Here is a 20,760-nt window from a genome sequence, read left to right as displayed (position 1 = left end):
AGGAAATCAGCAACTCTTTAATGATATCACTATGCCACTGGCTATATGGTACTAGAACCAACCTACTCTGAACTTCTTGATATATAGGATAATAAACATTTTATTGTTTAAAACAATTTGAATAAAAAATTTTGGTGCTTGTATCTAAAAGCATCCTAACTAATAAACTAAAGCCAAAAACAAAACAAAATGTTCTCCTGTAAACAAATCGAACTTTCCATAAGAACAAAACTAGCATAATCCCCAGGCACCTGGACATATCCTTTAATGCCCTGCTCTATGCCTGTCAACTCTAAGTTATCTTACTGGTGACAAGTGTTATCCACATATAAACAGAACTCCAAGTAACTCTAGTGCTAATCACCAGGTATTTGAAGAGAACCTTTAACCTTGACAAAGATGAAAATAAACAATGCTGAAATTTAAAAATTCAACAGAATCAAAAGCAAAAAGTTAACAGGAAGTATGAGGATAATCAAACTGTTGCCTGTTGTCTTTAAACAACTGTAATTTATTATTTTTTCCCTATTTATCTTGATATCTACTTTGCTTGCAGATCTACATTATCCCCTCTTGGCTTTGTAGTTGACTTCATTATAAATTGGTATCTCTGGTTCCTTATTTTCAGTCTTGTAGGTTTACTGTGTTTTTTTGTTGGTGGTTGTGTTAAGTGCCATCAAGTTGATTACAACTCATAACAACCCTGTACAGGATTTCTGAGGAGAAGCTGGTGGGTTTGAACCACAGACTCTGAGGTTAGGAGTCCATTGCTTATCCTATGGCAACACACCAGGATCCCATAATTAAACTGCTGTTGTTGTTAACTGCCGTTGAGTTGGTTCAGACCCACAGCGACCCTATATAGGGTTTCCGAGGAGTGACTGGTTGAGCCTGAACTGCCAACCTTGCATTTCAAACCAACTTTGCAGTCCAGTACATTAACCCACAGCACGACACTAGGATGGTAGGTTCAGAAATAGCATAGAAAATGAAGGAAAAATTATCAGAGCAATTAAGAAAATGTTCCATAAATGAGACATGAAGCTTTAAATTTAAAGGCCTAGCAAACACCAAAGAGAATTATTTACCAAATAAGAATGAAAGACCCAAACCTAGACACATTATGAAATTTCAGAATAGCAATTATCAACAGAAGATGTCATTGGGGTAAAATAAAATAGGTCACCTACCGAAAAAAAAAACAAAAAACCAACATTACACAGGTAGTAAGACTTCTCAAACAATATTGCCACTGGGAGACAGTGGCAAATGTCAAAAACTGAGGGAAAATACAACCTCTGGACTCAGCTAAGCTATCAATCACATATGTTGCTTTTGGTGCCATCAAGTTGATCCTGATTCATGAGAAGGTCTTGGTTATCTAGTACTAATAGATATCCCCAACTTTTTAAAAGTTTGCTTTACATCACTTTTACAAAAGACTTACAATACTACCTGTTTTTGATAACCTTTCTTAAAAGGATTTCCACTTTTAGGAAAAAAGGCAAAACGTAACACTGCATTCAATGTTTTGTAGTGAGCCATTAAAAGTCAGTGCACACCTCATACAGTGAGAGCAATGTTGCTACGCTTCTTCCCTAGAAACTATACACTGAGCATCTCAGCATAAAGCTGCCAGAACTTGAACCGTGTCTATGAACATTGTATGTTAGTGTTATCTTGAGTTCTATGTGTTATTTGGTATGATTCAGCAAGTAATTCTTAAGGCCTGGGAACACTTAAATTTTTTTCTCAGATAAATTACACCTACTCCTCATTTGTCAACTATCTCATTATCCAACATTTCACATTTACAATAGTAAAAAAAAAAAAAAAAAAATCTATTTTTGACATTAATGGTATATATATGGCAGTAACAAATGCCAAGGAGTGAGGGAAGAGTATTGCTGGCTGTAATAACTAAGGTTCTATGCCAAATTGGCTGAGCTTTGATTTTCAGTGGTTCAGCAGTTATGTAATGATGTAATCTGGCAACTATGTAGTAGCACAGTCATCTTCCACTTTGTGATCTGATGTGTTCAACCTCTATATTCACATAATGCTGAAAATCTCATAACAATCTTGTCTTTGGAACGTAACTATGGTGATGAGTGAGGAGTAAATGTAATGGCAATTGTCTGATCACTACATCATTTTAGCTTACAAAAGGTTTCATAAGAATGCTCTGCTTTCAGTTAACAAGTAAGTAGATATGCACCGTAAGTAGATGGTTTTAATAAACAGAAATTTATTTTTTCACAGTTAAGAACTAGAAGTCTAAGATTTTTCATTATAAGCCCTAGTGTATTATTTTTGAAAATCCTGTCTGTGCATGTATTAATTTCACTTAAAACATCAGTAACTTTGTTGAATTCATAAATCCAAACATCATTTTCATTAGCAGGACCCTTGATAATGGACAGTTAGTTTCTCAGGCAGACTCTACCATTTTCAGCAACAAAAGTTCTCATTCACACAAGATGAAATTAATGTTTAAATTCTGATTCATTCATAAAAACCCTACTTAAAAGATTTCACTCTAATTCAAAGTGCTTTTGAATGCCTTACTGAAGAATATTTAATACCAGTAGAAATAAAATTTGATATCACCTCAGATCAGTAGAGAAATCATAGATTATTAAATAAATGATGTTAGCACAGTTGGATAACTACTTGGAAAAAATGTTAAATCTCTCTTTCTATGCTGAAACTAATTCCAGGTAGATTAAATATGTACATGCTGAAATTACAGATGTACTAGGAGAAAATGTACATGAATATTTTATAACCCCAAAGTAGTGAAGACTTTCTAAGTCTATTACCAAAGGAAAAACTTCAGAGGAAAAGATGGATAGATTTGACTACATACAGAGATTTCTGTGAACAAAGGTAAATCAAAAGACAAAACATAGAAGCTAAAAGAAAATTATAAAAAAAATTTGCAATGTAAGACAAACAAGGCTAATAGTCATATAAAAAACTCTTATAAATGAAAAATATTCAGAAGAAATATGTAAAATGAAAAGAGTATCATGAAAAAGAAATATAAGCGCCTCAAAGAAAAATAAATGAGAAAATACTTTCATCCAATTAAATGAGAAGGATTAATAACAATGAAGGATGTGGGCAGAAAGGTCATTGTGTGGGTGAGAGTATGAACAGATATATTTCTGGAAGTCAATTCAAAATGTGTCTACTTGGGAGGATTCCTACTAAGAAAATACGCTGCTCTAGGGAACCCAGACTAAAACAGCTGCTAAAGATAAGGTCAGCTGTTCAAAACGCATCAGCCAGTCTGTGAAAGAGAGATGAGGCTGTCTGCTCTCATAAAGATTTATAGTCTCAGAAACCTATATAGGTTCACTATGACTTGAAATTGACTCAATGGAAGTGGGTTTGGTTTGGGTTTCATAGTGTAAATACTCCAATATGGTCGAATGATGTTAATAATAGCTCTTGTGAGCTAGTACAAGCTGGATCCACCACACAACTGTCAAAATACTGCTGATATTGAAAAACTGGAAACAATTTTTACTACTAAAAAACTAGTTTAATAAATCATGATAAAAGCATATAGTGAAAACTACATAATCATTTAGAAATGATGATATGGCTGCATCTTGATATAACACAAATAAACCTAAGGGAGGTAACCCAAACTTTAAAAAGAAACACCATGTAAAGAAGGAGTTCATTTTTTTGTACAAAAAATTTAAATGTGAATATATAGAGAATAAAATCTAAAAGGTTAGTATACCTAAATGGATGAGATTATGGGTTTATTTTGGATTGCTCTTTCTTTACGCAAACTTACTGTTGTTCTTAGTCGACTCCTACTCACAGCAACTTTATAGGCTAAAGTAGAACTGCTCCCATAGGGTTTCTTTATGGAAGCAGACTGTCATATCTTTCTCCCACGGAGTGGCTGGTAGATTTGAACTGCCACACTTTTGGTAAACAGCTGAGCCAACCACTGTGCTACAAACACTCCTTGCTCTTTCCATGGTGATGGTGGTGATTGTGTGCCACCAAGTTGGTACCAAATCATAGCAACCCTGTATAGGTTTTCCAAGGCTATAAATCTTTACAGGAACAGAAAGCCTCTTCTTTCTTTTGCTGAGTGACTGGTAGACTCTAAGTACTAACCCTTGTGGTTAGCAGCCCAATTGGTAGTCCACTCTACTACCAGGTCTCCTTTCAACTGTCTAAGCAAGTATATTCTTGGTTTCTGGAAATGAGATTTGTCATAGCACTACAGTGAGTTAATCTACATTTGCTCTATGTGTCTGTAACAAAATATGTTTGTACAACTTGAATTACTGAAGATTTGCATTATAGTGGAATACATTATTGGTTCCATTCAGCCAATACTGATCACCTTTTATGTGTCATGAAGATAGAGATTTGTCTTCAAGGAACTCAAAATCTAACAGAGAATAAGAACATGTAAATAGACCATTAATGAACAGAATGTTGTTGGAGCACAGAGAAGGGAACAATTAATCATTTAAGGAACACAGAAAGGCTTCACAAGGGAGGTAACATCAAATTTTGAAAATGTACTAAGAGTTTGTTAGGTAGAAAAGAAGATGCGGGATAGGGTAACATTAAAAGTAAAAACAGTACTAAAGGGCAGAGCTGTGTAGGACCATGGTTTAGAATCAAAATTCTGTGTTGCTGAAAGGGACTAGAAGCAGATAGATCTAGAAGGAGCATCAGGCAGCCAAGTTATGAAAGATCTTTACAGACCACACTATGAAAGGGTTTGTTCTTTTATCTTGCAGGCACTTAGGACCCAGGATTTAAGAAAAGAAGTAAAAAATTAAATTTCTTTTTAGAAAAACTTTGATGACTGTGTAATGAGTGGACTGGACTAGGGAACTGGTTACTAGGAAACTTACTTAAGGAAGTTCTTAAAATAATCTAGACAAATGGTTTTTAAACTATGCTTGAGTCTCAATCATTTTTATAATCAATTTTTTAAAACAAGTGTTTGCTTATACGAAAAGAATAAGTGTTTACCGTCGTCTTTTGAAGGGTGACTTTGGCATATCTGCTGTAGGGATCATCTGCTCTCCTGGTCTTACCCACATTATAGGCCCATCATCACTCTGGGACCTACACTGGAGTCGGAGGCTGGAAAGTGTACCCCAGGGCAAAGTCATCTAGTAATCAGATGGATGATTTATATATATAGAAAAAAAAGAACAATTGAGGTTAAATCTTTTATACCCATAATTTAATATACATTTTTATTCAAAACACTAGATAAGATTTAATTTTAATAGGCAAGATGTCCATATTATTTAATGGAAAAGGGTTCTCTTGATGGTCAAAACTTAACAATCAATCTCAACTGATACTCACTTTCAGAAATGGTGATTCTTCTAACATATCAAGGAACTCTGGGAAATAATCACCAACTTCTTCATCTACTGCTCCAACAAGACTTATCTGCCTCATAGGACCTGCTCGGTAGGTGCCACAGCAGTAGGTCTTATTGACCTGAGAAAAAATAAAAAGGGGGAAAAAGGACTGAAGTACACGATAACATAATTAAAGACTTAGAACAGGGTATGTTTCCAATGTTGCTACTTCTTCTATTACAGTAAGAACTCAATGGTCAGCACCTTGGAAAAAGTCAAAGTTATAGAGAGGCACCTAGGCACACTGACAAATTATTAATCTAATATATGCCACAAATAGAAATTTCAATGTGTAACTTAACCTATAGTTCCAATACCTCAAAGAATTATTGAAAATATTAACATATATGTAAGCTTCTCTTTTAATAATGACTTCTGAACTTTGTAAACACTTTAAAGTGCTATTTAGAGGGGAAACCTGAATAAATAGTGAAACTGACAGGGAAAGGGGACTAAAAAAGAGAGCCCGTAGCTAGATTAATCTTATATATTTAATTTTCTCCTCTCTAACTTGGAGTCCTGGTGTGGCACTCTGGGTTAATGCGCTGGACTGAAAGGTCATTTGAACCACGAGATCAGTTTTTGCTCCTCAGAAATCCCATACTAGGTTTTCACTAGGAGTCAGAACTGATTCAATGGCTACAACACCACCTTGATATTAAAACTCACTACTGTCAAGTTGGTTCCAACTCACAGTAACCATATAGGACAGAGTAGAACTGCACTGCTTCAGCTGGGTAGAGTTAGCCCAAAAGAAAAGACTCAATGAGATGAGTGAATTGACACTGTGGCTGCAACAGTAGGCTAAAACAAAGGTACAAGTGTGAGGCTGGCACAGGACTGGGCAGTGTTTCAGTCTACCAACTCAATGGCACCTAACAACAAACAACAGCACTTTTGAGTCGTCACATCGCACCGGACATCATGCTGACATATTTAAAGTCATAGATCAAACTCATTCTCCCATAGTTCCATTAAGATCTTCCACCCTGAGCAAAGTGTGCTTTTCTTTCCCCAATTTATGCCAAACCTATTTCTACCTCCAGTGATTTTCCTCTTGAAACTGCTGCCCACAGAATGTTCCCTTTTCTGTCAATCTAAATCTTATCCTATTTCAAAGACCAGTTCAAGTCTTCTTTACTTTCTGAAGTCTTCCTGATCATCCTCCGTTATCTTTTCGCTGTTCTAAAATCTGTTATCTGTGAGCACACACACATTTTATCTACATTAACTGGATAGTGAATTTAGGACATACCCTATACAAATTTGTAGTCCAGAAGCATCCTATCTGGCATTCAAATGGTATTCATAAATTGGCTTAATACAATCTGATATCCCTCCAGTCATTTCATGCATGTTCTTATCTTATACTCCTACCTCCAGTTTAGAACGGCGTGTAGAGACAGATTTCATACAGATGACAAGACTCAAAACTGATGAAGAGTTCTAACCAAGATTTCTACCTCAGGTAAGATACAGGTTATATTGAACAGCTACACCTTTATAAGTTATGTCTCTATTGAAAATTCAAAGCAAATTTTAAAAGAATCAGTTGCTGCTGCTTTAAACACCACTTACTTTGTCTGAATTCGTAAAAAGCAGTTCACATAAATGACGACATAGTATTTCTTATACATTTCTCCAATATTAGTTCTTCATCAGCATTTTGAGAATCAACCTACTATTTCATTTTGTTTTCCCTAGAGACAATTTAACATCACCTCGCCACACATACATACACAGAGAAAAACAAGATATTCAATCTTGTTCTCAAATCATGGAAGGCTCTCAATTCCTTACAGATTTTTTTTTTCTCCTAAAACATCTTAGGAGATTTTTAAGCAATATGACTCAAGCCAGAATTAACATGGATATATATGTATGAGTTAACTTGCACACATTTGTATAGTCATGCTATGCAAAGTAATGGGATGTAGCACCAGAAAGGGGATCATAATGGGGTATAATCATAACGAAGAGGAAAGAAAGGAAATTCTTCTAAATGTGATTCTAACCTTTCTTAGCTAATTACCTTAAAACAACTAAAGCAGATTTAAATGGTGGCTCCACTGGACTACGAACCACAAGGTCCTCAGGTCGAACTTGCAAGCCGTTCCACTGGAGAAAGATAAAGTTTTTCTGCTTTTGCAAAGATTTAAAGCCTCAAAAACCCTATACAGGGTGACCATGATTCAGAACTGACTTGACAGCACTTACTACCACCACCAATTCTTTAGTACCAGTTCTAGGAAGCATATACTTTCTTTACTTTTTTTTTTTTTTTCTCAATGTTTTATTGTGAATTGAGTAAAGGTTTACAAAGCAGATTATCAGTTTTATGTTCAGCAAATCATATACTTGGTTTCATTACAATGATTGTAATTCCCCCCATGTACCATCAGTTAACAGTGTTAATCTCGATTCACTTTAACTTTTGCTTTCCTCATTTCCTGCTACATTCATCTTTCTTCTAACCTCTCATTGTACACTGCTTGCCCTGTCACCCATGCTAACTAACATGTTTCTTATCCTCTAGCCCGTGAATAAGTTTCTCTCCCGCCCCCTGTAGCCATCATAAATTTTTGTTTATCAAGAAAACCTTTTCTAACTTTTACAACATTTAGTGTATCGCCCTTTTATGATTGACTAATTTCACTCAGCATAGTGTCCTCCAGCTTCATCCATGTTGTGAGGTGCTTTGCAGATTCATCGTTACTCTTCAGCATTTTGTAGTATTCCAATGTGTGTATGTACCAAAATTTATTTAACCATTCTTCTGTTAATGGGCATTTAGGCTTTCACCATCTTATTGATGTGTTTCTTACAGACAGCATATTGAAGCATTCTGTTTTCTTGTTCAATCTGCTCTGTCTCTATTCAGTGTAATTATCAACAGGTGTTAATGGATTGCTGTCATTTTGCTGTGTATTTTTATGTGATGCTGCTGGTTTCTTTACATAATTTTCTACACTGAGTTGCCATTTTGTTTGTGGATTTTCTTTTCATTTTCATTTCTGTTGTGTTAATGCTTACTAAATCTTTCTGACTTTTTTATTACAGTGGTTACCCTGTAATTATCAATTTCCCTATTTAAAAGTCAGTTTTATCTTGAAATCTACATGACTTCCTTGTCATTTGGAAGTTCCGTATCTACACTATTCCTTCTTTTAGCGTTGTAGTTCATTATAAATTGATTATCTCTAGTTTCCTATTTTCAAGGAGCTCTGGTAGCGTAGTGGTTACAAATCGGGCTGCGAACCTTAAGGTCAGTGGTTCGAAACTACCAGCCGCTCCGCGGGAGAAAGATGAGGCTTTCTACTCCCGTAAGGATTTACACCCTCGGAAACCCTGTACAGGGTCGCTATGGGTCGGCTCCGACTCGAAGGCACTTAACAACAACAACAACAACAAGTTTCCTATTTTCAGTCTTGTAGGTTTGTTTTACTTTGTTGTTGTTAACTGCAGTCAAGTCAATTCCAACTCATAGCAACCCTATATAGGGTGTCTGAAGAGTAACTGGTGGTATTGAACCACCAACATTTTGGTTAGCATTCTAGTGCTTATCCTACAGTGCCACACACAAAGACTCCATACATTGTGTCAGAAGTGGGATTTAAATCATGCTTCCACTTGGAGACCAGAAACCCTCGAATAGGGGAAGCAAAGCTTGAGTTTGGTACCTTAGACCACTCAGCCATCCTGACTTTAAGTATTTCTCTATCTGGATTGAGTTCTGAGTAGTGTTGCCATGAATGATAATCTCAGGTTGTTGTCTGCTGTTGTTGGTTCTCAATCCAAAGAACACCCTTTAGCAATTTTTGTAAAAGTTTGTCTCATAATTACAACTTCCTTTATTTTCTGTTTATCTGGAAATGTCCTAATTTTGCTGTTGTATTGAAGGGATAGTTATTTTCTATCAGTTTTGTACATGTAATCTCACTGCTTCTTGCCTACATGGTTTCTGCTGAGAAATCAAAGCTTAGTCTTATTGGTTCTCCTTTGTAGGTAACTTGTCATATTCCCCAAGCTGGCTCTCATGATTCTTTCTTTGTCTTTGGTTTTAGAAAGTTTGATTATGATATGTCTAAGTGATTTTCTTTGGGGATCTATCCTGTTTAGAGTTCATTTGGCTTCTTGTATGCTTATCATCTTGTGTTTCATAATTCCAACAATTCTTTGACAATTTCTCTGTGCTTTTTATTGTCTTTTTCTGTTCTGGAATTCTGATCACCCATAAATTGGTTCCATTTCATGGCAAACTCTAATGCTTTCTTCAGATTTTTTTCATTCTTTTTCCTGATTGTTCTTCTAGCATACTTGTATTGAGTGACTGATCTTTAAGCTCACTAATTTGGGCTTCCGTTGCTTCGCACCTACTCCTTTGCCCTTTCAATGTATTGTCCATTTTTGAAATTCTAGTATTAATCCTCTGGATTTATAATCTCAAATTCTGTATTATTTCAAAATTTGCATTTATCTTGTCTGTTCTGTACTGTTTTTCTGAATTCCTTTAAAGTTTTTTGCTGTACTCTCCTCCTTACTTTCCTCAATCTTTCAGTCAATCTTTTGAAGATATCCAAGTATCATTCTTTTGGAATTCTTTTTAAGTTTCATTATTATTATTATTTTAAAAAAAAGAACATTACCTCTATTTCTGTTTGATAAACAAATGTTTGGTTTGTGTGCTGAGAATAAATAAGCTAAGTACTAGACAATGGCCTAGCTCTTTTTAGTTCCAATGAGTTCCAATGGAGAAGACACTAGATGGGATCAGGACCGCTTCTGTCCATTGATGTCCAACTCATCAAACTTACAGCTTGGCACTCCTAGAGCAGGACTGTCCTAACAAAGAAGAACATGACGAAAGTCCAAGATGGAGATGGTGAATATAGAGAGTGAAACATGGATGTACAATTTAGTCTGATGTCCCTAAAATGGACTCTAAAATTCTATATTCAGTCAGCACTGGAAGCGAGATCAGGCTGCTGGTCTATCTCTATTGCACTGCTTCTCTGATTCTGCTTTGTAGAACACTGGAGTATTGAAGTTACTTGGCTGCCTTGGAGGAAGGATAGGTCAGAGCATTTGTGAGCTTTGGGAGGTCATTTCTTTGGCAGCCTGATGAGCTAACTAATACTTTTATCTTTTGGTCTTTGACCTCTCAAAGTTCACCACAGACATGGTCACCCTCACAGTGTCAAGTCCATTTACCATCACCTAACACCAGTCAGTACTCACCCCACTGTGTGATGGGTTCTACTGGTAAATTTACTGCATGGGGAGCTACCACAAAAAGACGCTTGAAGAAGTGGCAGGCAACTATTTCGGCTTTAGCTCTCATTTGACCTCATTTGTTATCACCTTTCATGTGACAGCTCCTCAGAAATTCACCGTCACCACCTTTGCCTGTGTCTGGATCATCTTTAAGTTTCCTTCTTACCTCAACAATTTCTCCTTTTCAAATAGCTTCCTCCTTGAGGAAGGAGTTGATTTCAGCCAACAAATTTCTTTACTGAGTCCAGGTTACTTCGGACTCAAGTTCCTCCACAGACTGCATGAGGGTGAGTTCCAGGTTCTTTTTGGGCTGATGTTTTGTGTTCTCCACCAGCTTGTAGAAATGATGTTGCAGGTGCACCATGGCTCCTTGTCCTCCCCTGCCAGTGGTAACTTCTAGCAGCAGTCCACGATAACTGTGCCGGATAGTGAGCGAGGCTGAGCTCACACACCACGCCAGTGCTGCCAGCTCCAAGACACAGCTGGAATCATACCCAGACTCCTCTCAGCAGAGGCTCAGCACCAGCCACACTAGTGCTCTGCTTGAGGCTGCAATCATAACCATTGCCATGTTCCCAGGCATAGAGGAACTCCATTTCCTTTTCTTCTTCAAAAACATTTTGTGGCTTTGCATTTTGGTCATTTGAGTCATTCTCTCGTTTCTTTATGTGAGCTAAAGTTGTCTATTGTCTCCAGGGAATTGCAGGGTTGTCATTGTAATTATTGTTGTTATGTGTTGTTGAGTTGGTCCCAACTCTTAACAACCCTGTATGGATTTCTAAGGAGCCAGTTGATGAGTTTGAACTGCCTACCTTGTGGTTCAAATCTACCTTGTGGTCCAGTGCTTATCCTACAGAGCCACATGAGTTGTATTTAATTGATGTTTGAATGTGGATGTGTTCTTAGGCTCTGTCTCCTGTTGTGAGAATGAAAGCGTGTACACTGTTATTCACTGGTCATACACTTCAGTTTGGGATGGCTTTGACTGGTGGTTGCTGCTGTCTATCATTGATCAGGTGGTATAGAAGCTGGTATTGGCTCTTGCCCAGTGGGTGGTGCTGAAGAGGGTGGCTGGGCTAAAAAGTTGCTGTTTCTCTTCAGGAAAATGGAATAAACAAACAAGGAACCAACAGTGGATAGAGAATATAGTAATGAGAAAAAAAGAAATAAAAACAAGCAGCAATTAGAAAAAGAGAATATAATTAACTATAAAGACAAACAATGGACAGGGATATGGAGCTACAGAAGAGAAAATAAAAGGCAGGAGAAAAAAATTAAAACCTTAGAAAAACCAGGGAGAAGGAAGATGAAAAGAGAAAGATGGTAGCGTAGTAAAGAAAGATCAAAAGGGGGTGGGGAAGAAGAGGGGAAATGAGAAGCAGAAGTAAAGAAAGAAAAACAATAGCTGATAGAAAGGAAAACATTCAAGGGAATGGAAAGAGAAGGAGGAGGAGAAAGAATAAACAAAAACTGAAATAACAAAAGGGAAAAAACAAAACAACAGTGCAGCTCTTGGACCCAGAGAGGAGAAAATTCTAGGGGACTTCTACAAGCCCCAAAGCTCATGAGGTAGGTATGGGAGAGATGTGTCAGCAGAGTTCCTGGCCCTAAATGGAGTTTCTATTGGCCTCGGTATTATCTGTGTTCAGGGCACTCTATCCGGAAATAGTTTATGGAGACCCTTGATGTAGCTGGTTTCAGTGTCTGTTAGGACAACAGGGCAGCTAGGGATAGTAGTTAAATATTAGTCTGATGGCTCTGTGGGTTCTGTAGGTCTGAAGTCAAGCCCACCTGAATCCAGGCACCAAACAAGTACATCAAAGCGGCCCCTGCCTCACAGTAGCTTGGTTCCCAACCACATGGCTCCAAACCCCTTTACAGCAGGGTTGGAGCTGGGGATGGATAAGGGTAGAAGCTGGCCACATCTCCAGCCACCAGGTGAGTGTAAGGAAAAAGAAGGAATTGTACCTTTCTCACCATCCATGTGAATCAACTCTGCCAGTCCTGCCTCTATTGCCAAAGCTACTCACAAGATCACACTGTGTCTGGCAGGCTGTTCACCAGTCAGTCTCCCTCTCTCACTATCCCTGCTCAGCCTCTTCCTCCCAGCAAGCACTCAATCTACTTCTCTAACTTTTCCTCTGAAGTTCAGGGTTCCAGAATTTTCATCTGTGTCTGTTTCATTTGGTTTCCCATAGCTTTGTTGCAGAGGTTCCATTTAGTGCATCTGTCTAGTCCTCCAGGGAAGCATACACTTTCTTGGGTAATAAAAAACATCAGTATCCTTTAAACACCTCCTTACCTTTGCTCAATTACCAGAAATGTCTCTATTTTTTAAAATCCTATTAATCTATACGGCTCATGACACTGATTGGGGTGACTGTAGCAATAAACACCTAGCGTAATTTAAAGCTCCCAAAACTTAAGACCAATTCTGAAGAAGTACACTGTCAAGTGGCAGTTTTTAAATTACCTGGCCTGATAACTTTCAATGCACTGTCAATATGAAGGAATTCACATCAGTTTATCTTTTGCATACAAAGTGAGACTAGATTCATACTGTATTTCATATTACTCCAAGTTTACCTCATTCATATACTAAGAAATTTAATAGCACTGAATTTAAAGACAAGTTAAAAATGCAGATACCTAGACAGTTAACATATGACAAAGGTAAGTCAAAAAAGTATTGCTACAAAATCATAGTGCCCTTTATGAAACAAAAATATCAAAATGTGAAGCTACTATTTCTTGATATAGCCTCCAGACAGGTCTATACAATTCTGAGTAGTGTTTCTACCTCTCAAACATTTCCCCAAAAGGATTCCTAGTGATCCAGTGGTTAAGTATTCAGCTGCTAACAGAAATGTCAGTTCAAACCCATCAGTCACCCTGAGGGAGAAAGATGTGGCAGTCTGCTTCCAGAAAGATTACAACCTTGGAAAACTGATGGGGCAATTCTACTCTCTAATATAGTGTCATTATGAGTTGGAATCAACTTGACAAAAATGAGATTTTTTTAACCCTTACTCAAAAGAATTTTGTGTTCTTTGAATTACATCACATCAAAATGGCAGTTTTGGCATCCTCGAGGGATTCACAGTGTTCCTTTTAAATGTTGAGTTTGGAGAACAAAAAGTTTGAAAGGATAAGATCAGAGCTGTATAGTGAATGGAAAAGGTTTCCTAATGAAATTCTTGTAGGAAAGTCTCGCTTCTCTTAAAGAACGAGCAGGTGCATTGTTGTGATGGGAAAACAATTCCTTGGTGCAAACTTCCTGGCTTTTTTCTCACCAACACAGTTTTCAGCGTTCTCAAAACTTCATCATCAGCCCCTATGATCATCCTGTGTCCTTTGAAAAAGTCTGTCAAGATTTCCCCTTGGGAAACCCCAAAATAGTTACCATAACTTTCTGAGTGACCTCTCTGTCTTGGATTTAACTGGCCCAGCAGATTCCCTCAGAATGCACTTTGCACTTTTTTTTTTTTTTTGAAGGCATCCTAGGAAGACTAAGACAACTGTATTTCTGAGAGAACTTTTCTGCAGCCATCCACTGACCACACACAGAGACATGTTTAAAATGTTTTGTTTAGAATAAATAGGTACATGGAAGAATTGGAAGCCTAGTAGCAATACTTTTTAACTTATCTAGTAAGTATAAGCAATCCTGGTATGGTGCTGTAGGAAAAGCACTACACTGTTAACTGCATGATTAGAAGTCCAAGCCCATCAGCAAGCAGCAAACTGAAAACCCTATACAGGGTCATTATGAGTTGGAACCACCTCAATGGCACTTACCAACAGGAAGCATAGTGCATGCTCTTCCTATTTGGAAAAAGAAAGAATACCTGAAAATGGAACCAGAGGGAACTACAGAAGAAAAAGATAGGGTGAGCTAAGACCATGAAAGATTAGCAAACTTTGATGATCTCATAGTTCTGTCTAGGCCAACATGTTTACCTTCATCTGTATACAAAGAAAAGCTATGTACAAAAATATTTCTCGACGTATGACGCTCTTCAGGTTCACACCTTTATGGAAATTATGACACATACCAATGTTGTATCCATGAGTACTAAAGAATTACCCACACTATTCATTTTTTTGTTAGTGGCAAAAGAGCTACAATGTAAATAAATATGCTACAACATACCAGGACTGGATTGTGAAACATACAGGGCTTATTTGAAAAGCAAGCTAAATTAGACTAGTTGGAAGAAGGCATTAGAAAAACTACAACCTTTCTTTTAATTTCACTTACAGTAACCTGGTTTTCTTTACCTAATTTTTCTCCACTTAGTATCAGTCCCCTCCTGTTTTTTTTTCACTTCCTTGCATATCCAGCCTAGACCTTTTGATTTATTCCTTTCTCATAAACACTTCTCACATTCCATTCTCTTTCCACCAACCTGGCCTGTAATCCCCAAGCCTGAATCATTCTAACCATACCTTTTCCTGCACCTAAACTGCTATACACTGCTAGGTGATGGGCAAGAAAAAATACCTAAACTGTGTAATGGTGCCACCAAGAATTAACTTCTAATTTCTGGTGCAGTCTCAATACCACCTGGCAATCTCCTACTTGTCTAAGTTTGTTTTCCAGTAACCACTCTTCATATTTTTGACTCATTTCCTTTACATTCACCATATGACTTTTATTTTCTCTAAGAAAAATAAAGTAAATCAGGTCAGAGTTCTCTCAGTAGTCAACCTCTCTGTCCCCACACCTTCCATACAAAGCTTTCTCTCTCAAGTAGTAATCTTCTGTAGTCCAAGGTCACTTCTACCACCTGGGCTTTTCGTTTGGCATGTCTTCCTACCTTGAGTCTTTCAGACCTCATTTTTTCAATTATCACAGCTCCATAACTACTGGCTATTTTCCTGTCTGCATACAGGCATCTAAGAAACCCCGTAACGACAAACTTTCATATCTGAGGTCATCCTCTAGTCAATGCCCTCTTAAGGTCCTCACTATCCATTTTACCTTCTCCATTGCATACCCACTATGCTGTTTTGGCAGAATATCCATCCCCCTTGCCACACTGATAAAGTCAACCAGTACATTCATTCCCCTGATTTAAGTACATATTTAAATTGTACACAGCTTAAGACTAATAGCACTTAATTAAACATAACTAAACCAGCTGCTATAGAATTGATTCTAACTTGTATTTGCCATAGTAGATTTGGGTTACATAATTTTCAATGGCTGAATTTTGAGAAGTAGATTACCTCTGGGTAAATTCAAACCTCCAACCTTTCAGTTAATAACTAAACATGTTAACTGTTTGTACAGCCCAGATACTCCAGTTTGTGCTACAGAACAAAGAAAGGCTAAGAATCACAGACAGCTGGGCACAGAGCAAGCAAACAAAAGAAAAGGAGATAGGTTTAAAATCTGTATAAGAATCAGACTTTTTCCCTTAACCTTCCAACACCTCACCCTATACTCCTGTTTGTATCCGATTTTGTAGAGACTGAACTTAAATGACTGCAAGCACAAAGTAAAAAGGTACAAATATTGGGAGAGTCACTGTACTTAAAGAGGAGATTTAAATAAATTTCCATTATATTGCCAATAAAATCACATACCCATTCCATAACTGAACTACCTGTATTCTGACAGACTCGGATCTAACCTATATAACACAAGTGGCAATTTTTTTTTTAAGTGGTAGATTCGAAGCTGTAGAAATTAAGAGCCACAGAGAAAAGATCTCTAAATGTTTATAAATGCAGTTACTTCCAATAATATGGTCAAATCCCTACCCAGACATCAAGTGATAAGCCCCAGCTATGTGCTCACATAATTTCTAATTGGTTTGGTATTGACTCATGTTTAAATATGAACAGACCATCAGAAATTTGAAAACAACCGCTAACAGAAATAAAAGACTAAACAGACAACTTAAGAGAATAAACTAAATTTTCAAAACAGGTATAATGTTGTTAAGTGCCTCTGAGTCAGTTACAACTCATAGAAACCCTGTATATGGTTTCTGAAGAGCAGCTGGTAGATCTGAACTGCCAACCTTGTAGTTAGCCGTCCAATACTTATCCTACAGTACCACATTTGGACTCTTAAGTATAATATAAATTAAAATTTAATATTGCTTTCATGAACAATAATACCATTTATAAAAAAGAAAACTGTGAACTCAAATTCAAACATTTTAACTGTAATAAGTTCTACACAATAAAAGATAGTTAAATCTTGAAGCAGGCTTACAGAATGTGACCTTTGGTTGTTTAAATGATTATATATTCCTGAGTGTTTTTGTGTATATCCCAGAAAACAAAAAACAGAGGGAATAGAAGCAAAAATACTATTGAATGATGATGCACAGAAGAGCATGTAATAAAATTATAATCATTGCAATGAAACAAGTGTAAAACCAATGTTCTCCCATGTAAACCATCACTCAAGTCACAATAAAAACATTTTTAAAAAGTTAAATCTCCCAGAAAGCAGAAAAGGTAAAGAAAAATATGATAGAAGAAACGTAGGAAAATTAGAAGTTCAATCAAGAAGTACAGCTAGCATGCAATTCTTAAGAAGAAAGAAAGAACAGTGAAAATAAAGAGAAAGAAATTAGCACAGAAACAATATAGGAAAATTAGTCCTAACTAAAGGACATGCTAACTAATGGAGTCCTAGTGTGGCGCTGTGGGTTAATGCGCCAGACTGCAAAGCAGTTTAAACTGCAAGGTCGGTGGTTCAAGCTCACCAGGTGCTCCTTGGAAACCTTATACAGGGTCGCTATGGGTTGGAATCAACTCGACGGCACTTGACAACAACAAAGGACATCAGTGTCCATATTGCCATCAGTTGGATTCCAATTCATAGTGACTCTATAGAACCGAGTAGAAATGCTCCAGAGGGTTTATGAGAGTTTATTTACTAAAGCAGACAATCTCATCTTTCTACCAACACTTGCTGGTTTTGAACAGTATCTACAAGACAAACGACAAACACATGTCTTGTAGATACAAACAGTATCTACAAGACAAACGACAAACACATGTCTTGTAGATACAAATCAACTGTCTTAGGCAAATTCAGAAAGGTAAAGGAGAACACGGTCAATAAATCAAGTAAAACAGAAAAACCATCTGTGAAAAAATGAACGTATCAGTAAAGAGGTAAATATTAATAAAAGAAACCAACTAGAAATTCTGGAGCTGAAAAGTACAGTAACTTGGGGGGGGGGGGGGAGCCTTTAATAGGTCCAACAACAGATTTCATCAGTAAGAGAAAAGAATCAGCAAACTTTAAAACTGAACAAGTAAAATTATTTAGTTTGTGAAGGAGAAAGACCAAAGAATTAAGAAAAGTGGACAGGGCCTAATGGACATGTAGGATACCATCAAATAGACCAATAAAGGCATTCTGGGATCCCAAAAGGAGAAGGTAGAACAAAAGGGAAAGGATGCTTTTGAAGGAATAGTTGTCAAAAACTTTCCAAATTTTATTAAAGACATGAATCTACATATTTAAGCAACTCAACAAAAGTCCAAGTAGAATAAACTCATAAAGACCAAAAAAAAACCAGAGAAGTGACTCATCACCTATAAAAGATCCATGCTAAGACTAATGACTGAATTCTCATAAAAATCATAAAGGCCAGAAGGCAATAGTTAAACATATTTGGTGGTGGTAGTTGTATTTCACTAAATCTGTTCTGACTCTATAAAGGGTTTCCGAAGCTAAGTCTTTACAGGAGCAAAAAGCCTTATCTTTCACTCTAAGAGAAGCTGGTATATTCCAACTGCTGACCTTGCAGTTAGCTGGTCAACAGGTAACCCACTGTACTACCAAGGCTCTTTATTTGTTGTTGTTCTTAAGTGCTGTTGAGTTGGTTCCAACTCACAGAAGCCTTGTATGGGGCTTCCAAGGAGTGGCTAGTTGAGTTTAAACCACCAACCATGCAGTCCAGTGCTTATCCAGGGCCAAACCGGGACTCCATAAAATATTCATTGTTGTTAAGCCCCATTGATTCAGCTGGTTTGAACCACCGACTTTGCAACTCAAACTGACCTTGCAGTCCAGTGCATTATCCTGCAGTGCCACACCAGGACTCCATAATATATTTAGTAAAAGAAAACATATTGTCCAGCAAAAATTCTATGTCCAGAAAAAAAATCAAGGTCATTGGTCTGAAAGAAACTATTTTATATATAAAAACAAAACAAAACCTTTACTTTCAAGTCTTCTGACTCATTGAGACAAATTAGAACTGTCCCATAGGGTTTCCAAGGCTATTATGGAAACAGACTGTTTCTTTCTCCTGTGCAGCTGCTGCTGGTGGTGGTGGTGGTGGCTGTGTGCTATTCAGTAGGCTCCAACTGATAGCAACCCTGTGTAGCTTTCCAAGGCTGTAAATCTTTATGGGAGCAGAAAGTCTGATCTTTCTCCTGAACTGCTGGGCTTTTGGTTAGCAATGCAACTGGTAACCTACTACACTACAAGGGCTCCTTATTGATGTTGTTGTTGTTGTTAAGAGCTGTCGAGTTGATTCCGACCCATAGCAACTCTGTATAGGGTTTCCGAGGAGCAGCTGGTGAGCTTGAATCGCAAAGCTTGTAGTTCAAATGGCTTTGCAGTCTCGCGCATTAAACCACAGCACCACACCACGCTGTTGTTGTTAGGTGCCATCAATTTGATACTGACTCATTAGTGACCCTATGCACAAGATAGAAACATTGTCTGGTCCTAACCAACCTCATAATCATTGCTACATTTGAACCCATTGCTGCTGCCACTGTGCCAATCCATCTCCTTGGGGCTCTTCCTCTTTTTCTCCAACCCTCCACTTTATCAAACATGATATCCTTCTTCAGGGATTGGTCCCAGTGATAATATGTCCAAAGTATGAAAGATTAAGTTTGGCCATCTGGCTGTACTTCCAACACAGATTGGTTTGTTCTTTTGGCAGTCCATGGTACTTTAATAGTCTCCTCCAACACCATAACTCAAATGTATCAATTCTTCTACAGTCTTCCTTATTCGCTCTCCAAACTTCACATGCATATGAGGTTACTGAAAATGCCATGGCTTGACTCAGGCATACCTTAGTCCTCAAACTGACATCTTTGCTCTTCAACATATTAAAGAGGTCTTGTGTAGCAGATATGCCTAATGCATTATGTCATTTGATTTGACTCCTGCTTCCCTAAGTGCTGATGGTTGATCTGAGCAAAATGAAGTTTTTGAATACTTCAGTCTTTTCTCCATTTATATAGATGTTGTTTTTTAGGTCCAGTGGTGAGGATTTTTGTTTTTATATCGAAGGCTTTGATCTTCAGTATTTTAAGTCCTCTATGCTTTCAGTAAGCAAGGTTGTATCATCTGATTATCTTTTAATTTTAATTATCTTTAGCAGAAATTTTATTTGCATGCGATATTAATGATAATACACAATGATTTCTATATTACATTTGGTCATTGTTCTTTGGAAAGGGCAAAAATATGGATCTCTTCAAATCAGTTGGCCAGGTAACTTATCTTCCAAAGTTCTTGACATAGGCCAGTGCGCGCCTCCAATGCTGTTATCAGTTTGTTGAAACATTTCAATTTGTATTCCGCCAATTCTTGGAGGCTTATTTTTCACCAATGCCTTCAGTGCTGCTTGAACTTCTTCAGTACCATCGGATCTTGATCATACAGCACCTCTTAAAGATGACTGAACACCAACGAATTCTTTTTGTTACAATGACTGTGTATTCCTTCCACCTTTTGATGTCTCCAGCATCATTCAGTATTTTACCCTTAGAATCCATCAACATTGCAAGTTAAGGCTTGCATATTTCTTTAGTTTTTTTCAGCTTGAGAAATGCTGTGTTCTTCCGTTTTGGTTTTCTTACTCCAGGTCTCTCTGCACATTTCATTACTTTCCTTTGTCTTCTTGAGCTATCCTTTAAATTTTTCTGTTCAGTTGACTTCATCATTTCTTCCAGTCTCTTTAGCTTCTCTATGCTCAAGAACAAGTTTCAGAGTCACTTCTGAAATCCACTTTGGTTTTTTTTCTTTTTCTCCTGTCCTGTAATGACCTTTTGCTTT

The 20,760-nt window shown here is 37.3% G+C and overlaps 1 protein-coding gene and 1 pseudogene across 1 annotated transcript in view; both read right to left on the bottom strand.

Annotated features, from left to right (window-relative positions):
* Positions 1–20,760, bottom strand: part of RSBN1 (round spermatid basic protein 1) — a 60,614-nt gene that overhangs the window by 6,311 nt on the left and 33,543 nt on the right. The window contains exons 3-4 of the mRNA XM_006865899.1: positions 5,368–5,505; positions 5,023–5,165 (exon numbers count right to left, since the gene is read on the bottom strand). Of these exons, the coding sequence (XP_006865961.1) occupies positions 5,023–5,165; positions 5,368–5,505 (281 nt within the window). The remainder of the gene's footprint in view (positions 1–5,022; positions 5,166–5,367; positions 5,506–20,760) is intronic.
* LOC102833533 lies at positions 10,503–11,296 on the bottom strand (annotated as a pseudogene).

Source organism: Chrysochloris asiatica, unplaced genomic scaffold (assembly GCF_000296735.1).
Source record: "Chrysochloris asiatica unplaced genomic scaffold, ChrAsi1.0 scaffold00085, whole genome shotgun sequence".
In the NCBI taxonomy this organism is placed as follows: Eukaryota; Metazoa; Chordata; class Mammalia; order Afrosoricida; family Chrysochloridae; genus Chrysochloris; species Chrysochloris asiatica.
This window is presented reverse-complemented; position numbering and strand designations above follow the sequence as displayed.